This window comes from Cydia amplana, chromosome 18, assembly GCF_948474715.1.
Source record: "Cydia amplana chromosome 18, ilCydAmpl1.1, whole genome shotgun sequence".
Classification (NCBI taxonomy): domain Eukaryota; kingdom Metazoa; phylum Arthropoda; class Insecta; order Lepidoptera; family Tortricidae; genus Cydia; species Cydia amplana.
The window spans coordinates 7,940,962-7,967,826 of NC_086086.1; the positions used below are offsets into that span (position 1 = coordinate 7,940,962).

The window sequence follows — 26,865 nt, forward strand, 5'->3', positions numbered from 1 at the left end:
GTGTGCGTGACGAGAATACGTTTTAGGAAATGCTTTGTTGTGCTAAAGTGATGTAAATGTTTTTTGTGCGTGGTACCATAATCCTTAGAACGTGTTTGGTGACAAATATTTTGCGTTTATTATTTTATTTCTGCGTTCGTAAGTTAACAAAATACTTAGAATAAAGTGCTCGTAAATAAATTTAAATAAAAAAACCTAATGTCTTACCTGTAATAACAAAAAAATCCATAACCTGTTTGCCCAACAACATTTGAAAAGACTCAAGCATATTATCACCGTTGAAAAAGATCACTCCCGCCTTAGAATTGAGGTTTAGTACCTTTTCTTACTTTCTGCCTTAAATACGTAGTAGTTTTACGAAACCTTGAAACCAGAGCGGCTACCGCGAAAATCAAAAATCGGAAATTGCGGGGTTCTTTCCGTTTTACTCCAATGAAGGCGTAATTGCCCGCAAGTTGCGAACTTCGATTTTCGCGGTATACCAACATTTTGTCGCTTCACCCACAGAACATATTAAAAAGGTTAGAACGGCTATCGCGCGCAGTTAGTATCGGAACCGGTGTCGCCGCTCGTTTCTCTCCACATTTACTAACACTCGCGCAACGGTAGTAAGAACTTGTGTGCCTGGTGAATGAACACGCCTCCTTTAGACAGATTTGATGTCTGGCTTCTTAATCTGAACGTTATTGCGGCGCAAAAGGCATGTTTACGTTTTTCGGTCAGCGCGGGCGAGTACTAGCATGGGAGCGTTTGCTCATAACCGGCGGCGACACGTATAGTTTATAGCTTTCTAGTAGACCCCGAAGGCTTATCCTATTGTCTATTGTTCAGTAAAACCGCACGTGCTACTTACCTGCAAAAAAGGGTCCTAATTATTCTATTTGGCACCTGAGCGCGGGCTAGTCCAACGCTCAAAAACCAGTGTAGGTGCGCTCTCCGATAACGCGCCTTTGTTACGCATCTCGATGACACATTTTAGACTGGTTCTGTAGCGTTCGACTCGCCGGCACTAAGTAACCGAAGTACCGATTTTTTATGCAGGTGGTTGTGGCACGTGGCACGAGCGGTTTTTCTTAACAATAGACAATAGGATTAGCCTTCGGGGTCTATTAGAAAGCTACAAACTATACCCTGCTCGCATCGCCATTCTACTTGTTCTTTATTCTTTAAATAAATACAGGTATAAGTTTACAGTTCTAGATATGCCAAAACACTTATACTGTTAATACATAGTCATTATAACTATTACATATGTAGAGATTAAAAAAAGGCCTGAAACTATACTAATTTACATAGGTACTCGTAGAGTTAAAAAAAAACTACTTTGTAAATCCTGATACTATACTAATTTACATAGGTTGAGTTTAAAAACATCCTGATACTATGCAGTAAGGACGGCCACTTGTCTGCGAATATGTCTGCGTTTTGGACTGTAGCTAAGAAGTTATTGAGTAATTCTATTGCTCGGTACGTGGGTGCGTTCGAACCGTGATAGGTGTTCTGTGGCTTCACCGATACCTTATCTTTAACTTTATCCAGACGACTCGGGCACCGATCACAGCGATTCCGAAGACCACACCCCCCGGAACAGCGGCGGCGGCTACCCCCCCCTGCTCCTCACCCCCGAGGAGCGCCGCCTCCTCGCCAAGGAGGGCATCACCCTCCCCACCAGCTACCCCCTCACCAAGCACGAGGAAAGGGAGCTCAAGAGGATCCGGAGGAAGATCAGGAACAAGATCTCCGCGCAGGACTCGAGGAAACGCAAGAAGGAATACGTTGACGGGCTCGAAGACAGGTTTGTATTAAAATCAATTATTAACATGCAGATTACGTCTGCGAGCGATATTTCAAATTTTATATTAAAGGAAAAAATGGAAAAATTACGCTTCCGGCAGGACTTGAACCCGCAACCTCCGCAATCCGTGCGTTAGCTCTGCCAATTGAGCTACGGAAGCCTACCAGAATCTTGCGAATTTTTCCAATCCTTCCCTCATGCACACGCCTTTGGGGTGGCGTATAGCGACATCTACCGAAAGACGATTACATCTTTTTTTTAGGTTTGTATTATTTTAAGCATTGACATAGAGAAAAAAATACATAGAGTGCTCACTCCATACATCAGTTCAGACTATTAATTTCAGTATCTACATCTAGCATCGAGTAGCGGAACTATCAGTACTGCTACTTGACAATAGATGTAGCACCGACCGGAAAGTCTTATCTCAACAGCATAAGACTTTCCGGTCGGTGCTACATCTATTGTCAAGTAGCAGTACTGATAGTTCCGTTACTCGATGCTAGATGCTAGTAGTCTTTTTGGTACTAAAACTGATGTATGGAGTGAGCACTCTATGTATTTTTTTCTCTATGGCATTGATGTTTTCCCATTAATATATTCCCCATCCGATTTTGAACTTTATTTCGAAGGGATAGGGTTCAATTTTGCTTATTTAGACGACGCGAGAACTCGCATGCGATTTTAGTTACATTGCGGACTGTTGGTTACGTCCAATAGGCTACATGACTAATTTTTTTTATGGTATCAATCGATCGGGTTTGTTTTTAGGATCAAATGTCTATATGGGACCCATTGCATTAAAGTAACACAAAAGTCAGAAATTGTAGTCAAAGTCCGACAGTCGCACTTCACTCGCGAAACGCCCTATACAAAACGGCCAGAGGCCGTGACGTCATCGCCCATCTTGTAGTATGGACAAAACAAGAAAATTGCGTTTTTGTCGGTGAAATATTGCGTTTATGTATATAGTTGCTATACAATATTATTTTGGATGAAATGTAAGGAATCGAATGGTACCCTTACTTATATCGTTTTTGGAAGTTAAAAAAAACTTCAATTTTGAAACTTTCAGGTCCTGTAATTTTGTAATTTTTCAATATTTTATTTTAATATCCACATTATTGTGATAAATTGCTCGTTTGCTATCTATTTTACTAGATTTTGTTATAAAATTCAACATGTGTCATCATCCCTATTCAACCGACCGATCAAAACCCGCAACGTTAGGGCCCATTTAGACGATGCGAGAACTCGCATGCGAGTTTCATTACATTGCGGGTTTTGATCGGTCAGTTGAATTGGACGTAACCAACAGTACGCAATGTAACTAAAATCGCATGCGAGTTCGCGCGCCGTCTAAATCAGCCATAATGAACCTTGCATGCGAGTTCTCGCATCGTCTAAACGAGCCCTTATAAAGGGTTAACACACTATATACCCCCGACGGAACGGAACGGCATTTAGGACGAGAGGCTGTATTTGTGTAGGTATTTGCGCATTTTTTGTAGGTATTTGTGTAGGTATTTTTCCCAATTTATTTAGGCGCATGGCACACTGCATCCGATTAGCACGTCGCTCCGATGTTTGAGCGAGACAGCGCTATGCGCGTATGATAGCGACATCGTAGTAGAGCATACAAGAGATACTTCGTAAAAACTTTAAAACAAGTGGAGCGTGATAAGTCGTACTTCTGTAAAACCTTGACAAACTGTTTATGACCTCTGGTCGCTAGAGACTATTTCAAAAACTACGTAAAATAAATAAGAAAACAATGTAATTTTAGGCGTACTCGTAGTGTACGGTCGTAAAATTCCGTACACTCTCTGTATTTAACCTAGCCATAGAGAAAAAAATACATAGAGTGCTCACTCCATACATCAGTTTTAGTACCAAAAAGACTATTAGCATCTAGCATCGAGTAGCGGAACTATCAGTACTGCTACTTGACAATAGATGTAGCACCGACCGTGCTACATCTTCAATAAAGTCTTATGCTGTTGAGATAAGACTTTCCGGTCGGTGCTACATCTATTGTCAAGTAGCAGTACTGATAGTTCCGCTACGCGATGCTAGATGTAGACACTGAAATTAATAGTCTGAACTGATGTATGGAGTGAGCACTCTTGTCTTACTATATTTCTCTATGACCTTTTTTTTTTTTTTTTTTTTTTTTTTTTTTTTTTTTTTTAAGAGGGGAAATGCTTTACGCATACCACCCGGCGCGGGGACGGGCCGGGATGGTTATGTGGGACTCCCTGTTGTGGGCTAATGAGACCCCAGGTTTACCCACTAAAACCCCTCTGTTGCCGCCTCGCTGCTATAAGGCGAGGTCCCAGGAACGCCGAAGTACTCTTCCGCAACCTCGCCAGCGGCCGTCCGGACTCGGACCCGACCCTTGGGGAAATCACCCCTTCACCTCATTGGGCGCGTTGGCTACGCATCGCGCCCGCCCACGCAGGGACCTTTCTGTAGGCGACAGACGTCCCCGGGCCTGCCGCCCACAAGTGCCCTTATGGGGGTAACCGGCGGTCGTATGCCAACCGCCGCCGCCCCACGCGCTTGCGGCGCATTGGCTGAGAGGCCGGATCTTCCTCCCTGCCACGCTCCGCTGTCTCCTTCTGCACCATCACGTCCTCGCAGAAGGAGGCCACCGCCTTCCATCTACTCTCCCCACCAAGCATGGATTTTACCACTGCTGGCAAGGAAAGGTCTCTCCCCACTACGGCCACGAGAGCGGCCCTCTGATCCGCCCAGGCTGGGCAAATGGCCAGCGTGTGTAGCGCCGTGTCTTCGGCATCGCCGCAGTCGTGACATTGCATCGTTGGTTCCCGTCCTGCCCTCCTACACAGGTATCTCCCGAAGCAACCATGCCCTGAGAGGACCTGAGTAAGGTGGAAGGAGAGGAACCCCCCCTTTCTTCTGATCCATCGCTCCAGAACGGGTCGGATGGCTTCGACGGTCCAGTGGCCGGCACTTGGCGCCTCCAATCGCTCTTTCCACTTCTGGAGGAGCACTCGACGGGAGTCAAGTCTCCACCGTCTGACCTCCTCCAGAGGTGGTTGGACCCCCGTGGCCCGCGCCTCAGAGACACGCCAATAAACATCAGCGAGTGCCGCTGCGTCCAGGTCCCAGGGTGGAGTCCCCGCCAACACGCACGCTGCCTCGTGTGAGACGGAGCGGTATGCCCTCACCATCCTTACCGCCATAACCCGCTGCGGCCTCCGCAATTGGGCCTGATTTTCGGCGGTCAGGGTGAATGCCCAAATGGGCGCCCCATATAGGGCCATCGACCGCACAACACCTGCGTACAGTTTCCTGCAGCCCACATTCGGCCCACCGACGTTGGGTAGAAGCCGGCTGAGTGCCGACGCCGCTCCAATTAGTTTGGGAGCAAGGCCCTCAAAGTGTTTCTTGAACGTCCAACGGCTGTCAAGGACTATACCCAGGTACCGCATTGTCGACTTGACACCAATGGACGTTCCCCCCACCATTAAGCTGGAACCTGCCGGAGGGGCCTTCCGAGGCCCATGGAAACACAAGGCCTCTGATTTGTTCAGGGCCACCTCCAGCCCCAGCCTCCTAATCCGAGTCACGACCGACGCTACTCCCGCTGTGGCCCGAATTGACGCCTCCCTGAAGCTGTTGCCGCGAGCCGTTACCAGGGTATCGTCGGCGTAACAGGTCACGCTCACTCCCGGCAGGTTGGCCCCCCTCAACACCCAGTCGTAACCGATGTTCCACAGGAGTGGTCCTAGGACAGACCCCTGTGGAACACCGCACGATAGCCCCTTCTCCTCCCAAGCACTTCGCGCAGGGTACCTAACGGTTCTATCGGTGAGGTAATCCTCCACCGTCTTCCGCAGGTACTCAGGCACGGCATGGCACCTCAGTGCCGCCCTGATACAAGCCCAGGGCAGGGAGTTGAATGCGTTGGCGATGTCTAGAGACACCGCCAAAACCACGTCACCCCGGGTCACTGCTTCATCCGCTAGGGCCCTCACCCTCGCAATTGCGTCGATCGTGGACCTGCCCCGACGGAAACCGAACTGATGGTCACTGAGGTTTGGTCCCAGCCCCTCGAGGTGCCGGACGAGACGAGCAGCCACCACGCGCTCCAACAGCTTACTGGCCTCGTCCAGCAACACTATCGGCCTGTAAGCCGAGGGCGAGTCCGGCGGTCGCCCCTCTTTCCGCAGAAGGACAAGTTTTCCCGACTTCCACACACGAGGAAACCGCCCCTGCGCCAAACAACCGCTGAAAAGCGCCCTCAAGCGCGGCTCGAGTGGGCCCAACGCCAGAACCCAGGCCCGGCCGGGGACTCCGTCAGGGCCGGGGGCAGTGTTTTTGGCTCGGAGCCGTAGAACCGCTGCCCCCAGTTCACCTTCCGTTACTTCCGGCGCCTCACTCACATCTGCGACCCTCCCCCTGGGAGGTGTCATGGGCGGAGGTATGTGTTCGTCCCTCGTCGGGAACAGGGCACCGACCACCTGCTCGAGGAGCTGTGGCTGGAGACTTTGCGTCAGCGGGGGTGCCCAGGGGCGAAGTTTCCGCCTCACCATTTTATACGGCCTCCCCCACGGATCGTTATTTAGAGTCTCCAGCATCTCCTCCTCGGCTAAATCCTTCGCCCTGCCGATCGCTCTCTGCAGCAGCTTAACGGCCGCCGAGTATACAGCATATAGACGCTCCTCCTCTGGCACGTCTCGAATCCGCCGCCTCCTGCAGTGAGTGTACTGGCGTCTTGCAGCAACGCACGACTGGCGCAGCTGCGCAAGTTCCGCAGACCACCAGTACACTCCACGCCTTGGGGGAATTGGGCCGACCCGTGGCATAGCCGCGTCACACACCTCGACCATAGTACTCCCCATTCTCTCCGCCTCCGCGTCGACATCAACAGGGCCTTCAGGGACTGATAACCAAGCTTTTACCACAGCTGCCTCTATAAATATATCCCGGTCCAGGCGCTTGAGCGCCCAACGCGGGCCATCCCCTCGCAAGGGCCGATTCAAGCCATTCGGGTCGGCCGGAAGAGTGGAGACCTCGAACCGAATGTATCGGTGGTCAGATAAAGTCTCCACATCCTCCAGCACCTCCCAACCTCGAACACGGCGTGCCAGGGCAGCATTTGCGAAAGCGACGTCAACGATTGAGCCACCCTGTTGCCGCACGCACGTGTTTACCGACCCTCGGTTGAGAACAACCAGCCCAGTTGACACCGCCCACTCCTCCAACTCTGCTCCACGGGCGGTCGTTGCCGGAGATCCCCACGCCCTAGACTTAGCGTTGAGGTCTCCGGCCACGAGCACCATACCAGGACGGCTTCTGCCGATCAGTGTCCCGATCTCGACCAGGAACGGTTCGAATTCGGCCAGCGTCCGGTTTGGCGAGAAATACGCCCCGATCAACATTGTGTCGCCAATCCAGGCCGCGACGTAACCGTGGCCCCTTTCTACTCTTTGTAGCGGCGGAGAACCAGCGGACGGATTGACGACTATAGCCGCTAGACCGTCCAAATCTCCGGCCCAATTATCTCTAGGTGGGACCGAATAAGGCTCAGCAACAATCCCAACTCCGATTTGCCATTCCGCCAGACTTTGTGCCAGCAGGTCCTGGGCTCTGGCGCTATGGTTTATATTCCCCTGTAGAAATCGGATAGCCATTATTAATCGAGAGCCATTCCCTCTGCCGCCTCATTACGGGCCACAGGTGTTTTTGTAGCCACCTGAGAAAACTGCGAGGAGACCCGGGGGCCATCACCAGCTTTCTTCCCCTTTCTCGGGCGTGATGTAGTGCACGCCTTGGAGCCAAGGACGTGACTTGCCGGCTTGCCCGCCGAATCGCACACGGCACAGTGGGGCGCCGCTGAGCACTGCGCCGCCTTGTGGTCAGGCTTCCCGCAACGGTAGCACAGTCCGCCACGGTCCACCTGCGCCTGACACTGCGCTTTCACATGCCCGCACTCCAGGCAGCGGAAGCAGCGCATTACTCTCGGCTCCAGCAGTTTGACCTGTGCCGAGGACCACCCCACCAGGAAACGGCCGCCATCGGCCACCTTTTTTGCCGCTGTGACGGGGCAGCGCACCCACACGGTGCCGAGACCACTGTAGTCCAAACGAATCTCCCCGGTTTTCACCTGATCCGTAGCACATTCGCCAACTCGAGCAACGGCGGCAACTACCTCTTCTGGGGTTACAGAGTCGTCCAGGTTTGATAGACGCAGCTCTGCACACTTCGTCGGCCTGGTGACCCGGACTCCTTCCCCCAACTTCTCCGCCAGCACCTGCGCCAGCTTGTCTGCCTTCTCGCTGCTGGTCACTCCCGGCAACTCCAGGACCCGCGCACCAGTGGCTGCTCGTCGGAATTGCAAGGCCGATATGCCGAGTTCCACGAGATTCACTTTGGCCTTAGCATCGGCCAGCACCTTGGCATACGTCGCTCCACTTTTCTCCGCCTCTGGTTGCAGCGTCAGCACAACTGCTGCTGACCGTGGTGGGCGGAGATTTCGTCCACCAGATTTAGGGCGAGTCTTGGCCTTCGCCTGAGGCTGCGGGTTCGACTTCGCAGCGGCCTTCTTTTTAGCCCTCTTGCTGACCACCTTGGTCCACTGCTGGTCCGAGGAAGCGGTTGCAGGGGCTAGTGGTTGGGGCTTTCTCGAAGCCGATGGACCAGCGTCGACGGCGGGTTGCAAGCCCTTCTTCTGTTTTGCCTTCCCGCCTTTGGGGCCCTCTTGTGCTGGAGAGGGAGGTGCAGGGGGTGCCTTCATATTGTCAGGAGCCACTGCCGACGTCTTGTTTTTCTTTTTACCGCCACTGGTAGGCACCGAAACGGGCGCCATTTTCTCTCCCGCCTTCTTTTTGTCGGCCGCCAGTTGGGGACGCAAGTTTCTGGCGGGGAGTAACCTCCCTTCCACTTCCAGCGCATCAAAGCGGGCATTCATCATGGCGACTATGGTTGCCCGCTCAGATGATGGCTCCACTGGCTCCTGCGAAAGTGTAATCGGCTGCGTCTGCATCGGAGAGGGTACTCTCTCCGACTCACGCTGCCGTAGATCCGTCTTAATTTGGGCTAACTCCGCCCGCAACTCGGCTATCTCCGCTTGCTGTCGCTCGTTACACTTTTGAAGGCGTTGTACCTCGTCTGAGGACAGCAAGCGCGTCGCCAGAACCCCTATGGCATCTACGATCGCGTCCCCTGCCTCCTTGAGTTTCCTTTGGTAGGTTCCTTTTAGGTTGCGGGAGCTCTTTGCTACGGCCTTTATTATTTCAACAGCGTCGGACGATTGTTGCACGAGAGCAGACGAAAGCTCCGTCTCGTTTGATGGATTTAACGGCCGCGACCGGATGGTCATTTTACTGACCTCCTCTTCGGCATTCAATCTTGATGCCTCGCGCAGCTCGGCATTGAGCCTCGCCTGTGCTGCCGCCTTGCTCATAAAGTCCGCCTTCTTCGCCGGCCTCGCAGCCGACGGCGACGCAGCGCCGTTCTGCATCTCTGTCTCTTCGCTTTCACTGCCGGACCTGCCGTCCTCGAGCTTTCGGCGCTTGCTACTCGAGTTCCAGAAGCGGCCCAACGACGGTGATCGTGACCGCGACCGCACATTGTACAGCGAGTCGTCCGATTCAGCCGATTTGTCATCGGCATCCTGGTCGATCTGAGTGAGTATCACCCTCGCCTTTGGGACCGGAGTCTGGCTCCTCAGCCCAGTCCGCGTTCCCCTTCTCCTTCCGTCGGCGCTCCGTGACTCACGCCCGTCGCCGACCGAAACATCGCCAGTTGTATCATGGACTTGTGTGCCTTCCATCAGGGCGTCCACTTCCACTGCCACACCATCGTTCAATCCTATTGGACTTCTTGATGTCCCTTCTCCATCGCCGGTTGTCGTCGTTTGGTCCTGAGAAGGACCGTTTGTTAAATTTGAATTTGAATTTTCCATATAAATCCCACGAGTAGGGTGACTTAAGCTGCACAGCGGTCAGAGAACCCCAATAACCAAAGTGCCCCTTATACACTGCAGGGTCGGGCGGTACTGCAGGTTGGTACATTAGTGGCTGATGATCACCCCAGCCACTCCGGAGCTCCGGAGCACCCCGATATCATGGACCGCAATACCGGGGGTTGTGGTTTTTTAGTGTGGTTTTCTCCACTTGGGCCGGCCGGTAAAGGCAAGCCCCCTGGCTCCTAAAAGAGTAACAGGCTGGCCGACGGTGACCTGAGTCTGCCCCGCTACGCCTAGCACTAGGAGTAGTAGGGCCCGCCGCCCCTCCTCATCGCACCAACGCCCTCCGGTTCAGCATACTTCCCGTACTCCATTACGCCATAGATGGAGGTCTTTGGGATAGTGTCGGAACCCGGGCTAACGGGGAGTGGCGTAATACCCCGTGTGCTGGTTTGCTTCTTGTACCTCCTTCCCCTCAAGCCTGCCCGGTATGGGTGGCCCTATCCGGTATAGCCTCGGAGATCAGCAGGACACTAAATGCAAACCCACCAATTCCCTCTTCAAGTCGCATCTGAGGTGTCCTCTGCTTAGTCAGAGGAGCCCAGAGCAACACCTTCTCGGCCTCTACGGCCGTTTTCCCTTCCCCCCCTTGTCGAGTTATTAGCAGCACCGATAAGTGATCCCTCGTGAGAGATTCCTTACCGTTGCCCCCAGGGTACACCAGCCAGGACCCTACCCTTTCCTGTGGATCCACGAGAATTCAAAGGAATTGGTAGAGCCCTAACCATCGTGGAGGTTACCCGACCTAGCACCCCATATTTCTCTATGACCTAGCGTAACACCGCTCTCGACTGTACCACTTTAATTTAAGAGCCCAAGCCCAATTCAGTTGGACGAGTGTTCAACAATTAATCCGACTTTCACTGCCTGACATTTCACGACGTATATGTAGCAAGCCAGTCGTGAAACAAACCTGTATGTGTACTTTGTAGTTGCATAATACAAATACTCTTTTTTGCACGCTCAATATAAACGATCGTTTTAACAGCCCATTGTGAATCGTGAATGGATAAGTTTCTCTAATTTTTGGTTACTGTCTCGGATAAGTCGTTTCCTTATGGTGGCTTTAACACATTCAGTGCCGAAACCCCGACTATATCGGGTATTTTATGGTTTCGTTCCCAGGCCGGACGACCCGATAGTCGGGATCGTGGTACTACAGCTTTATACGACGAATGACTTGTGGCAAAGAATGTGTTAAATGCGAGTAGTACTCAATACTACTCAACATTTTAACTTATATTATTTACCCGATTACCAGCAGTCGTTTTATGTCAAGCGTGCCGAGACATAGTTTGGGGTTTTCAATCATTTTGATGTTATGTTATAAGAAAACTTACTTGTTTCAAAATTAAGTTTATCCGTCTTTTAACTGATGGGTAAATCCAACATATTTGTAAACGTTAGTAGTTTTGTATTACACCTACATACTAGAACCCATTTACGGATACAAATAGATACCTTAGCAGGCGTCTCGTCGGGGGCTTATAGTAAATGAGGCGCAACTGTTTTATTATTAACATGTTTATGCTTAGTTTAGAAAAGTTGATCAAATATAACACCCCTTTAACAGTTGCTATTTGCTATAAACACTACGAAGTGGCGGTCTCGTGTACGAATCCCGATTCCCGAGATCAAATATCCGATGGCAAATATTTGCGTGATGATAGTTTCTGGCTCATAGCTGTTCTATTTATTTGACTACATGTTTATCTAAATAAATATATCTAGAGACTATCTACACGCTGTTTACATATCTGGTCATGCGAGATTATTATTTAGGCCGTATTGAACGACATAAAAATCATGTACAGGCAACTTTGCTGAATAAAGTGTTACATAGTTGTTTCCCTTTTTTTTTACATTTTTTTAGTAAGTTATGCATCTATTAGTTATAGGTAGGGTAATTCGCCAGTAACTGGCCACCCTAAACTAAAAATGAATTCTGTTCACCTATAAACAGAATTCATTTTAGTATAAGGTAGCTAGTTATTGAAGGCTGGCCAGTTATTGAAACCTAAAACCTAAAAATAATTCTGTTTATAGGTGAATAGAATTCATTTTTAGTTTAGGGTGGCCAGTTACTGGGGAATTACCCTACATAAAATAAGTATAATAAATCACAAAAGTATCAACATTTTTTTACATTGAAGGCATTTACAATAAAAAAAATATATGTAGGTTGATAACGGAAAGTCGTGGGTTACCAAGCAATGAATAAAACATTAAAAATAGAGATAGGTAAGCGATTGGTAGTCTTGTCGATAAACAGCAATTACTTCCAAGAAACCTTAAATACAACCAGACCTAGCATGACTTGAGTTCTCGCGTACATATAGCAAGCGCGACTTCTAGTAGCACGAACGCAAGTTATGCTAGAATAGAGGGTCAGATATTGCAATAAGTTGACATATTTGAGTACCGTATAACTATGTGACTCCATGACATTTGCTTTAATAATATTTGGAGAGTTTTTACTCACCATTATCATCACTATAGAAACATCTCAAAAAATGGTTTGTGACCCTATCCTACAATGATACGGAAAATATAATACGTTCTTATGTTTAGGTCTGTCATTATCTAGTCCTTACTCGCTCTCCTACACCTTTCACACACACACACACACACACACACATATATACACACCCTAAAAGCATACACCTTATCACCCTCTTTCACACATCATTTTAATTAGGTTTAGTTACCGTATGTTACCTACTCTTTTGTAAGCCCCAAGATACAGGCTCAGCCTAGTTTGGTGCTTACCGGACACCTTTGTGATTGCCTACCTATTTTATTATAAATAAATTATTCTTATTCTTAGTTCTAGTGACACTATAATCTAATCAAATGAGCGACACTGTGTTCCGCACACTGCTGACCTTTTTATTTTATCTCACTCTCGAGAGGATGTTGCGTAAACTTACGTGGAGGTAAACGCGATATTATTCACTTTATAAACAAATTGTAAAATGGTAATGGTATGGTGGGCTTAATATTGTTATTGTCAATGTATTTCATTTTAATAATTCATTACCCAATTACACACTCAGGTCCAAATAGGACATCCGTACACAAATTGACTAAGCACCGCAGTAAACTCAAGAAGGCTTGTGTTGAGGGTACTCAGACAACGATATGTATGACTCATCATCTTCCTCGCGTTGTCCCGGCATTTTTGCCACGGCTCATGGGAGCCTTGGGTCCGCTTGGCAACTAATCCCAGTAATTGGCGTGGGCACTAGTTTTTACGAAAGCGACTGCCATCTGACCTCCCCCTCCTCCTCTGGACGATATGTATGGCTGGAACAAATATCTGTGCTCATCACACAAGTAAATGCCCTTACCGGGATTCGAACCTAGGACCATCGGCTTCATAGGCAGGCAGGGTCACTACCGACTAGGCCAGATCAGTCGTCTAAACCAGCGGTCGTCAACCCGCGGCCCGTGAACCTATCACTTGCGGCCCGCGAGCCTCCCTGGCTATTTTGTATGTAATATTGACAAACGACAATGTCTGATAAAGTCATAAATATTAACAAAGTGCGGCCCGCGTCAACTTCGTAAACTACTATGTGGCCCTTGGCTGCTAAAAGGTTGCCGACCGCTGGTCTAAACTAACTTTATTATACATATACCTAACACAATGTGTTATTGCAGGGTTAAGCAATGCACAGCCGATAACCAAACCCTGATCCGAAGGATAAAAATTCTGCAGTCGCAGAACCAGTCGCTGTCCGCGCAGCTGAAGAGATTACAGGTAACACATAAACAGCATTATATTTTCGGTTTACTAATAAATGTATACGAGTGAATGTGGAGGGATGTAAGAGGAAAGGAAAACCAAGGAAAAAGAGGTTTTTTTTCAACGACAGAGAGGTATGCAGGAAAAAGACATACAGGTCCGACCCTCAGTGATGGGAAAAAGCAAGCGAATGATGAGATTAAAATTGAACTTGGTTAGAAAATAATGTCTGTTTTTCGTGTTTCACGCTGTAAATATAAACCGAGAAGGTTGGCCATACTAAAAAATGCACATCATTATGATATTTTCATTGCCCACATGGCAACTATGCTAAGGAAAAACTGTGTTGTTTTTCTGGAATGCAAATAGTTTCTGCGTTTTCCTCAGGATTCCATCTCCTGCCTTATTTATCTAATTACTAATGTAAATAACGTTGTCATTTATAGTGCCAAGAAATATTGGTTAAGTTGGGATAAACTTTTACTGCTAATAGACCTAATAGTGCGTTTGCAACTTTTTAGCGTAGGTATGTAGGTATTTTTAAGTGTTCAGTAAAAAAAGAAAAAATGCAGCGTTGTCAGCATGTTGCTCTCAGTAGGTAGATATGTAAACGCACTGAGGCGTGAAGTGGCATCTGTCCTTGAGATTTAATGAGATTGTTGTCGTCTTGGCGATAGCATGTTTACTACGCTGTTATGTAATGTAAGATTTTAGAGATCACGCAGAATCAAGCTGTGATTACATTGATTACCTACCAATAATAATGATAGAAAGTTGTGACACTTAGGTGACACTACGCTACTTAATTTTATTTGTTGTCACGGGTCTCCAAACTACGAATCAGGGATGTTGCGGATGCCGATTTTTTGACATCCGCGGATGCGGATGTCAAGATAGGTACATAAAAAACGTCAAATATTACATTTTAGTAATTTTTATTTCAAAAAACCGGCCAAGTGCGAGTCGGGCTCGCGGTCCAAGGGTTCCGTACATAAAGTCCCACTCACGCTTGACTGCTAATTTCTAATACGTTTTTTTGGCTAATGACTAAATTACCTAGTAGTCTAGCACTTACGCCGATGCTAAGACGTTCCTGTACCGACCTGTTTCACATCCGCATCCGCATTAAATCCGCATCGATTTTATGCGGATGCGGATGCAGATGCGGATGTTGAAAATAATGCGGAAGTTCCGCGGTTGCGGATGCGGATATTCGCAACATCCCTGCTACAAATTTTTCCCGTGACCTCTTACTTTTTTAACCGAAGCGAGACAGCCAAATGTTATAAAATTAGGCTCTTCAAAAAGAAGCGGTAAACCCGTGGATTTGCCCGGAGACTACTGGTCCCGTAGCCAACATGCCAATCGCTAACGCTCCGTAGCGAACGAAACGAAACCGTCACTGTCACACTAATATCGAAGAGTGATAGAGAGACACAAAGCGATAGCGATCTCTTAATATTCAATAAAAAACTCAAATGTCTACTTCTAGACCAAGCGTGTTATTCTGTTGATGACTTTATGAAAGAGAATATGTAAATTTTACTGTATTAACAATTATTGCACGATCATTATTCATTATTTAGAGATTTGTAAACTTTGACCAATGTATTATTTTTATCTAGAATTGTAAAATAACTATCTTATTTCGATTGTACCTGTGTGACCTGTAAAATATGTTTTACCAATAAAGAAACTAAACTAAACTAAAAGATCTCTGCTAGGCCGCCTGGTTTATAAAAACATGTTTATGTGGTTTTGATACTAGGTTTTACTAGGTACCTGTTGTCAAAATGGTTAACCAATAAAGAAACTAAACTAAACTAAAAGATCTCTGCTAGGCCGCCTGGTTTATAAAAACATGTTTATATGGTTTTGATACTAGGTTTTACTAGGTACCTGTTGTCAAAATGATTAACCAATAAAGAAACTAAACTAAAAGATCTCTGCTAGGCCGCTTGGTTTATAAAAACATGTTTATGTGGTTTTGATACTAGGTTTTACTAGGTACCTGTTGTCAAAATGATTAACCAATAAAGAAACTAAACTAAACTAAAAGATCTCTGCTAGGCCGCCTGGTTTATAAAAACATGTTTATGTGGTTTTGATACTAGGTTTTACTAGGTACCTGTTGTCTAAATGATTAACCAATAAAGAAACTAAACTAAAAGATCTCTGCTAGGCCGCCTGGTTTATAAAAACATGTTTATGTGGTTTTGATACTAGGTTTTACTAGGTACCTGTTGTCAAAATGGTTAACCAATAAAGAAACTAAACTAAACTAAAAGATCTCTGCTAGGCCGCCTGGTTTATAAAAACATGTTTATGTGGTTTTGATACTAGGTTTTACTAGGTACCTGTTGTCAAAATGATTAACCAATAAAGAAACTAAACTAAAAGATCTCTGCTAGGCCGCTTGGTTTATAAAAACATGTTTATGTGGTTTTGATACTAGGTTTTACTAGGTACCTGTTGTCAAAATGATTAACCAATAAAGAAACTAAACTAAACTAAAAGATCTCTGCTAGGCCGCCTGGTTTATAAAAACATGTTTATGTGGTTTTGATACTAGGTTTTACTAGGTACCTGTTGTCAAAATGGTTAACCAATAAAGAAACGGGTGGGGTGGGATTTTTGACTAATTGCTGACTGCTTTGTTTTTGACTTGTGTTTTTTTTTGTGTTATGTAATTTGTAGAAATGTAGTGTGTTTATGTGATGTTTTATATAATTAATGTAATTTTGGTGTATCTGACATTTTGATTAATTTGTTCTCTCTATTGGTTCTTAATAAATTTATATCTACTTTATAAAGAAACTAAACTAAACTAAAAGATCTCTGCTAGGCCGCCTGGTTTATAAAAACATGTTTATGTGGGTCTGATACTTGGTTTTATTAGGTACCTATTGTCAAAATGATTGATCTGTCCCGTAAACTAACATGTCGTTGTAATCCCAGAACGTGCTGACGGGCGCCACGACAGCTGGCGGAAAGGCGCAGCCCGCCACGTGCCTGCTGGTGCTTCTGCTGTCAGTAGCCCTGGTCGCGCTGCCGTCAATGCGCGACGACGTGCGCGCGCCGCACTCGCAGCAGCCTCAGCCCGCCGCGGCCGTACCTGCCGTACCCGCGCAGAGGGCGAGGGCGTTGCTGCAGCATACTAGTGAGTACAACATAATATGTGCGCAACAACAGTGCTATCCGCAGCACTAGTCGCGACGACGTGCGCGCGCCGCACTCGCAGCAGCCTCAGCCCGCCGCGGCCGTGCCCGCGCAGAGGGCGAGGGCCCTGCTGCAGCATACTAGTGAGTACAACATAATATGTGCGCAACAGCAGTGCTATCCGCAGCACTAGTCGCGACGACGTGCGCGCGCCGCACTCGCAGCAGCCTCAGCCCGCCGCGGCTGTGCCCGCGGTACCCGCGCAGAGGGCGAGGGCGTTACTGCAGCATACTAGTGAGTACAACATACATGTGCGCAACAACAGTGCTATCCGCAGCACTAGTCGCGACGACGTGTATTCCACCGCGGCCATGCCCGTAGTACTCGCGCAGAGGGCGAGGACCCTACTGCAGCATACTAGTGAGTACAACATACATGACATGGGCGCAACAAGTGCTATCCGCAGCACTAGTCGCGACGACGTGCTTTCACCGCAGCAGCTCGCAGCCGTGCCCGCGGTACCTGCGCAGCGAGCGAGGGCCCTGCTGCAGCATACTAGTGAGTACAACATACATAACATGGGCGCAACGTCAGTGCTATCCGCAGCACTAGTCGCGACGACGTGCTTTCACCGCAGCAGCTCGCAGCCGTGTCCGCCGTACCCGCGCAGAGGGCGAGGGCCCTACTGCAGCATACTATTGAGTACAACATACATGACATGGGCGCAACAACAGTGTTATTCGCAGCACTAGTCGCGACGACGTGCTTTCACCGCAGCAGCCCGCTGCCGTGCTTGCGGTACCCGCGCAGCAAGCAAGGGCCCTGCTGCAGCATACTTACTAGTGAGTACAACATACATGACATGGGCGCAACAAGTGTTATCCGCAGCACTAGTCGCAACAACGTCCTTTCACCGCAGCAGCCCGCTGCCGTGCCCGCGGTACCCGTGCAGAGGGCGAGGGCCCTACTGCAGCATACTAGTGAGTACAACATACATGACATGGGCGCAACAAGTGCTATCCGCAGCACTGGTCGCGACGACGTGCTTTCACCGGGGTTATTGCCACTAGTTACCACCAAGTTGTTACCAGTGGTAACTACTGGGAATTTTTTTCCCACCTTTTACCACTGGTAACTGGGAATTTTTATTGTGGGAATAACCCTTTCACCGCAGCAGCCCGCAGCCGTGCCCGCGGTACCGAGCGAGGGCCCTACTGCAGCATACTAGTGAGTACACTAAACGATATGAGTCTCGAGAGCAGTTTCACATGGGCCGTCCGGATATCGGATACAACTGCGAAGCTCCAAACTCCGAGCATAAAATAAAAGTTGTTTTTCTCCTAAAGTCATTCTGACATTCGATATCGGATCGGACAATTAAATCACTGATAAAATATCATCGTGTATTTATAAATGTATATTATGTCATATATAATTATGTATGTATGGAAATTATCACGTGACTTTTCGGTCATTCTGATACGTTTTTACCATTCGATTGGAGTTTATCAACCCGATTAAACTGCACTCTCTGTATCTATTATGATATTCAAAAGTTAACAACAAAAATTATGCAACTTTCAGGGATTATTCAATCTTCGAAAGTAGCCGTAACGCTTTACTTCACTTGCATAATATAAACGGAACTCTCTCGAATTTCTTTTGGACCAATTGCATGATGCAATTATTACGTAATTGTTAAAATGTCGATTTTATATTTTTTATTCAGATAATACTTGAGAAACTTTGCAATTAAGAACCGGTTTCACGCCAATGCGTAACTGACATTTTAGATTACGAATTAAAATTATCAATGATGAATTTCACGAAACTAATTACCTGAAAAACTGGAATATTTACGTTACAAAACAAATGTGTAATGTCTACAGCTAAATTAGTGTATTGCCTGAAAGTTAATGGGAATATAAAAGATTATTTAAAAAATAGGACTTAAACTTGAATTAATAGAAAATTGTGCCGCTAAACTACCAGTTTTAATTTGTTTAATATCTGGGTGACCGAGCTTCGCTCGGAAAACATATAATAACTCGGAAATGCGCGTTTCCCCAGAGATAAGACCTAGCTAGTACGATTTTTCGCCCCCAAAAACTCCTATATACCAAATTTCATCGAAATCGTTAGAGCCGTTTCCGAGATCCCCAAAATATATATATATATATAAATAAATAAATAAACAAGAATTGCTCATTTAAATGTATTAGATAGATAGATTAAATTTATCTTATCCGTAGATATCCTATGGCCCGTCGCCTTCTCGATTTTAGATTACCTAGGCCTAAGGGCCACCCCACATCTAGCGTCTTTCGAGCGTCGGCGTCTACAACTCTATGGCCGAACGTCGACGCAACGTCGTTTTCCATAGCGCTGACCAGACGCCGACGCTCGAAAGACGCTAGATGTGGGGTCACAAAACAGATACAGTACAGAAGTCAATCACATGTATGTACTTTACTTTTCATACCTACGCTCGGCGGTCGCTCTAGGGTTGTCAACTATGACTTATGCACAAAAAAACTATCGTGGCAGTGGCACTCGTATCTAGTAGTGGCCGGGGTGCTTACCTGCCTACCTAACTGTCTGTTTAACGTTAAAACGAACCATCGAAATACAAGCAGATACCAACTTACCTCTCGTAAACCACTGGTAGCTTAAAAAACGACAATTCACCGTTTAATGTTGAATTTAAACAACCGTCCACTGAACAGTTATAATAACTTTATTTTTGTTTCTCCATTATTGCACAAAAAAGTTCACAGACGCGTGTCTCAAGCGGATGGCGCTCGCGCTCGCACTGGTCCCAACCGGTCCGAGATATCGTGTCCGTGAGCAGTGTCTATGCGTGCGTTGCTCGAGCGCACTTTGTATGTAGATTGATTTCTGTACTGTATCTGTTTTGTGGTGTGGTGGTCCTAAAAATGTACGTCTATTTCTAGAATTGGTCCTGGACGAAGCCGTGATCGATGACGGCGAGTTCAACATGGACGAGCTGATCACCTTCAACCGCCACTCCGACCACGACTATCAAGTCACCAAGGCCGAGAGCCCGACCCTACCCGGCGGCTATCGCGACCTACCCATCGACGAGGACTGGCCCCCCAACCTCAAGAAACGCATGAAAACCATACACTTCGACTACGACGACGGACACGACTACCTCCCTATCGTGAAACAGGAAAACTACGAAAACTCATACAAGATAGAAGCGAAAATCGACGAAATAGAAGACCACGCGTTTTTCACTAACACGCTCATGTCCACGGGAAGGAAATTAGGCGAGTTGATCGATCTATTCCCGCCCATACCCGTCAAAAAAGAAGACATACTAGTCGAAGAAGTATCCGATTATGATACGAGAAATATCACCGAGGTCAAAAGCTTCATCGTGAACGGCGTGAACGGTATTTAGTGTAGTATACCATATAAGTTCCTATGCTTTATATTTAAATCTTATATGGTATTTCAGTTGCATAATTATTCCTAACTTTATATTTTGTTACAATATATTTTCTCTATTTTTACTATGATTTTATTTCGATGAAATTATTCCTTGCGTTAGTGAGATCGTATGATTTTATTTAGGCTAAGTATTGTCTCCAGATGAAGTATGATATTACGTAGATGAATTGAAAGAGTTATTTATTTAAGACGTCAAATTAATATAATGATTATAATCTTAGACTATCGTACTAGATATATTTTTACTTTGTTACGCAATTTTAATTTAAGGCATTTTGTGTTAAATTGGTGCAATTATGTGTTAATCGCCGAGTAGTGTTAGCTAGGCTAGACTAAGTTACAATCTGTTCAGGTTCACTTTTAGCTGTAGTTCCGTTATATTATCTACTACTTACACGATTGTTTTAAGTTTATTTGTCTTATTGATTGGAATGTGGAAGTTAGTCGAAATAAACTGTACGAGTAACTTGTTTGCTTTTCATTTAATTACCCTCGCCCTCAAAACGTTAACGCTGTAAAATCTAGACATATATTGAGAATTGAAAAAGCTCGCATGATATTTGGCGATGATGAGATGGTATCACATCAGTAAATGCACGTATACACTATCCAAGGACCGGTAAGTGGGTTCTGCGCATAAGCCATTGCGGCCAAGTGTATACCGGCAGACGTGAAATGGCTAGTAAGTAGGTTTTAATTTGATAATCAAACTGATTAAAATGAAATGTAACCGATTTCTGTAACTTTCCTGGAAGTTGCTACTTAATAATAAAATCACGACGCACATTAGCAAACTTTCATAACGTTTTTTTATTTCGGTACCATCCTTCTTTTAAACTTTTGGACACCAATGACCGATATATCCGCACCGTAGATTCAAAGCCAAAGACCGATTAATCGGTCACAGACCACAGAGCAATATAGACCCATGTCAAACCCAAAAGCTGTCACGCTGACGCCACGTCACCGAAGTGTCAAAACTGCAATTTAACTTTATGCATATGCACGTAGGTCTATGTTGCTCTGTGGTCTGTGACCGATTAATCGGTCTTTGGCGTTGAACCTACGGTGCGGATATATCGGTCATTGGCATCCAAAAGGTTAAGTAGGCGTTTGGAGACAGTGTACGTCTTGACAATTGAAACAAAGGAAAGGATACCTATACATGACTTCAGCTTCAAATAGAATATCGCCACTACGTTCTAACAGTTATTAGCTGTCAAATTCCAAGCACGAATTTGTCTTACGTTTATTGTTTATAAGCTTAAACTTATATAAGCTTATGTCTATGGTAATGAAGAGCCTGCAATTAAAAAGAATAAAACAAGTATCTTATAATAAGCTTTATTTAATTATGAGTTAACAAATATTTTCGTATTTTTGAACAGGTTGTGACCTTAACTGAATACAAGTCAAATTGCGTATGCAAATTTTTACCATACATCTTACAGAAAAATAAACACTGAGAACTGTTTCTATGAATATTAATATTTATTTTATACTTACAATAAGAATTCAATTCAGTTTCAAAAGCATCATGTATTATAATACATAAAGTTATAACTATAGCTTAAAAATCTTCATCGTGCGTCCGCAGACCGATCGAACATGACTTACTTTAGGTAAGCGAACTTTAAATTATAATTTAAATTAACTACACTCCAGCCTACCGGGCGGGCGCCTTCCAACCACGTACAAATACATTTTTGGTGCAACTTTCACATATGAAATTGTTCGGATTTACATAATGTAACTATGCGATGTGGGAAATAAAAGGTGCTTTATAACATTGTGGTTATTTTGTTAGGTTTTAACGCAAACTGACGATGGGTCGGCGAGGTTGCTCGCGTTATTTACATTTCGTCTTACACGTCTACTTAACGCCGGATCTCTGAGCAACCAGGGACTACAATGATTACCGGCGTCTAAATTATTTAACCTTTTCGACGCCGTGTCAAACACAAAAGCTGTCACTCAGACGCCACGTCACCGAAGTGTCAAAACTGAAATTTAACTTTATGCATATGCACCTAGGTCTATGTTGCTCTGTGGTCAATGACCGATTAATCCGTCTTTAGAGTTGGACCTGCGGTGCGTATATATCGGTCATTGGCGTCCAAAAGGTTAAGGAGTAAGGCAAAGTGTAAATGACCCAAACACAAACCGTATAATTGTATAAAATATTATGAGCAGCAAGTACCAGTAAATTATCCTAACGTAGGTATATCGCCACCGACAGCATTCGCGTTACAAACAAACTCGAATAAATGTATTATTGCGTAAACGCGCATATTTATTTGTTCGCGGGTTACAAAACACTTTACATTTTAATACCCAATCTAATTTGATTATACTATCTAGCAAATAGAAAGTAACAATTAGGTACAACTATGGTATTTACGATCATGTTTAGACATACATGGTTTAATTATACTCCATTATAATATTGCATTGTACAATACGAGTTAACGAACATTTAACGAGGAAAATACTTCATTTTGTTCACAATAATTCATCAAAAAACATGATTGAAGAACTAAAAAAAAACCTTTTACATATACAATTTTCGATAATAACCGCATTTACCTATACTTTTTCTAAAAATATGAAATCGACACAACAAGATGTTTTTAATGTTAAATCACTTCAAATATACTTAGCCAAAAATGAATAATTTCTAATGCGGGAATACACATTTGTGATGACTACATCTGTGACTAATCCATTACTCGTACAGACGGCAATGTGGCAGCCCCAGGTTGGTCCGAAGCCGCCATATTGCCGTCCACAACACCTTACTCATACGCTCACGCGTTGTCGATAATACTTGCCGCGCCCTGACCAAGCAAAAATATACAAATGTATTTCCTCCTAAGCTGTACAATTTTTACACCGACAACGCAGCGGCCGCGGCGAGCGAACTATATCACCATTTAGTAGAATTTAGTCATGCTGTAATTTTTCACACGCATAGGGAAGACTCGAAAACCATAACAACCAACGAAATGTTATTTTTGAAACTTTAACAATAACACAAAAAGTGATGACCAAATCGAGACCAATGGTTGGTGTAGCGTCTCGCGCGGCCGCGGCGTGCGGCGCCTACTCCCGTTACCCAGACTACTCAGTCTATTCGCATCCTGACTCTATATGCGTAAGTTTAGGGCTCATTTAGACGGCGCGCGAACACGATTTTAGTTACATTGCGGACCAGTGAGGTTACATGAATAGGGATGATGACACATGTTGAATTTTATAACAAAATCTAGTAAAATAGATAGCAAACGAGCAATTTATCACAATAATGTGGATATTAAAATAAAATATTAAAAAATTACAAAAATACAGGACCTGAGAGTTTCAAAATTTAAGTTTTTTTTAACTTCCAAAAACGATAAAAGTAAGGGTACCATTCGATTCCTTACATTTCATGCAATAAAATATTGTATAGCAACTATATACATAAACGCAATATTTCACAGACAAAAACGCAATTTTCTTGTTTTGTCCATACTACAAGATGGGCGATGACGTCACGGCCCTTGTCCGTTTTGTATAGGGCGTTTCGCGAGTGAAGTGCGACTGTCGGCCTTTGACTACAATTTCTGACTTTTGTGTTACTTTAATGCAATGGGTCCCATATAGACATTTGATCCTAAAAACAAACCCGATCGATTGATACCATAAAAGAAAATTAGTCATGTAGCCTATTCAGCCGACCGATCAGATGACGCAATGTAATGAAACTCCCATGCGAGTTCTCGCACCGTCTAAATGAGCCCTCAGTGACGACCCCTGGCGTGCGCCTCACTATGTAAGCAAGAAGTGCTATTGGAATGACCGCGCCCCGAGGAGCGTCGACTATCCTAATCAAAATGATACAGTCATAAGAACTATATGAAAAGAAAGCTCGCAAACGTGAATTGACTCCTGCCCTTAGCCGCGTTTGTACACGAAGGTGAAATGTTTGTCAGTCTTGTGGGGATCGGTCGCTCGGCCCGGGTCGGGCACGCCCGCGAACAACCTATACACGCTGTAATGAACTTTTACATAAATTATTGCACGTTAAATAGCGATGCCATCAAATACGAACGACTACTTCCATACTGAAGAGCTTTTGACACTTTCTTACTTTATTGCATGAAATTACGTCATATATTAAAACTATAATTAAAGAATACGAGCATAAATAATGATAGGAAAGTATGTGGCCTCTATAGGAACGGAGCCGATTTAAATAATATGATAACCATACTTGTTTCGCACGTGAACTTAGTTTACAAAATGACTAAATAAAATCTAACCTAGAATGCTTCAGCGTATGCGTCGCGCGCTCGCTCGAGCCTCGAGTCACAACCTGTATGGAATAAAGCCACAAGGAACGTTCAACGCACAAACCGAACGACATAACGTAAGTCATATGTTATGGTAATGCTTTACTAAGTAACACAATCCAATACACAGCGTAAGTAATGAAAACGGGACGTCGATTGCGTCAAGCGACACTAGTTTGTTACATCTACGATGATGGAGGCTGGAATGGACCAACGCGGACCTAAGTTAATGTGTAAATGAGGTACTTACAGTAAATCTCACGTCTCAGAGGGGCGACTGCCCATTACCGATAAGCGTTTTTTTTATAACCCTTAACTTCAGCCACCAAACGCTCCAAGCGAATACGTCACATTTGTATAATACATTCGAGGCGATTTGGAGCGTTTTATCGTGGCTCTCGACTTAATTTCTGCCAACTGTGTAAACGATGAATTCATTAATAATATATTTTCTATTCACACGATCTACTATTGTATGTTTAGGAGAGTATACTGGAGCTAGTCGCTTTGTCGCCAATGAGTCAGCCGCCAGAAAGGAAAAGAATTGAAAAATATTAAACATAATTCGCTACGGACGGGAACACAAAACTGAAGTGCGACCACACCCCGCCGTCGCGGCCCTTGCCAATAAACTCTTATCTAATGATGAACACTACGGTCGCGGTCTGAGTATCGATTCAAATAATTCCACTGAATAATTCCACTTTTGTCGACAAACACTATAATATAATAAAGATTTCAATATTAATGACAACAGAGATTTAAATCGCTTCAAATGAACGGTGTACCTGTGTTTCTGAGCGACGATAACCTTATTAAATTTACATAAAATTCTTTATATAAGTATAATACATGTGATTTTAATCGTAAAAGTAGAAGCTAGGTTGTGGCGATGAGCACAGTTATGACTTATTCCCGACGCTTGAAATAGTATCTCAATGATTCCGAAAGGGATAGTGGTCCCAACAAAAAAAATACGGCGAGGCCACGACATCACGCGTTGGCGGCAACTTGTGAATTACCAATGTTCCCAGACCTTCATTGACAACCTAAACCTTTTTGCAAAGACGTAAAGCTTTGGATTCCTCCGAAAACGGTGCCGTCATATTACGGCCGCTATATAGCGTTGACTGACGTCACTAGAACGTTGTCTATGTAAACAAGATGGCGCGGTTTCCTAGACGGCGTTACGTTACGTTGATTGTCAACGTAACGTGAGATGACGGCCGTCATGACGGTGTCGATAGTTTCGTGAACGTTTTATTAGATAGCGGTGACACAATTTTGAATAAATGACACGAGATTTGAATAAATGATTCCGTACTACGATTATTTTCCTCTTCTGATGATATTTCATCCTCCAAGTAAATTATAGATGATCAAGCAAATCTTGTCAGTAGGAAAAGGCGCGAAATTCAAATTTTCTATGGGACGTTATCCCATCGCGCCTACATTTTTCAAATTTGCCGCTTTGACCTTGGTGGATGACGGTGTGTTATGACGCCGTGGTACTTTCCATATGTCGCCACCGTAAAGACGGCCGTCTTTTGCGGCCGCTATATGACGGCTGTCATATGACGGCACCGTTTTCGGAGGAATCCAAAGCTTTACTGAATGTGTAGGAGTGAGACGTCGCTATCCGACCTCACTGTCACTCACGGCGACTCGCTCTTTGACGCCGCCGCGCGAAATCGTGGCCGGTTAATTGTTAATCCAGAGACAAATACGGACATGAAAATTATTAACACAATAACGAATTAGATGTAAATTTCACTACATTGGAATACTATTCCAAATTTTGTACTCTATACGTTGAAGTATATACTTAAACGTACAGAGTTAATCAAAGTGTTCTGCTATTAAGCCAATAAACATTTTACAATGCGAGCTACCATCTTGATAATTATAGATCTAAACTGTGTCAGTTTGTATTTATTAAATAAACCACCACATTATCAGTCATCACATATCTCAATACACGCACCACATATACCACGCATACAAACCAATTTAATATTTGCATATAAATATTTGAAATAGGTTGTAATGGCAATTTAAATGGTATTTCTGAGTATCAATGTGTGCTTCTCATTGTGTTTAAGTAATATAAGCACAGACAAGACATCCTCCAGACTGAGCATAGTAGCGCTACCCCCTCTGCCACAAATATACGGTAGTTTTACTCCATTTTCGAGTCAAAGTATCTTTTTGTGACGTCCGTGTCTTTGAACGGACCAATCACGGCACGGGACTCGCTCACCTCGTCCCCCGCACCCCAGTAATTTTGGCAGCATCGGTTTCATGATATAATTACTCTAAACTCCGTCTAGAGGATTACTAGTCTATGAATATA

The 26,865-nt window shown here is 45.0% G+C and overlaps 1 protein-coding gene across 1 annotated transcript in view; it reads left to right on the forward strand.

The window, feature by feature from the left end:
- Positions 1–20,647, forward strand: part of LOC134656412 (uncharacterized) — a 42,858-nt gene extending 22,211 nt beyond the window's left edge. Inside the window, exons 6-9 of the mRNA XM_063511939.1 lie at positions 1,540–1,795; positions 13,458–13,557; positions 16,501–16,702; positions 19,656–20,647. Of these exons, the coding sequence (XP_063368009.1) occupies positions 1,540–1,795; positions 13,458–13,557; positions 16,501–16,702; positions 19,656–20,128 (1,031 nt within the window). The 3' untranslated portion in view covers positions 20,129–20,647. The remainder of the gene's footprint in view (positions 1–1,539; positions 1,796–13,457; positions 13,558–16,500; positions 16,703–19,655) is intronic.
- Positions 20,648–26,865: the final 6,218 nt, after the last annotated feature.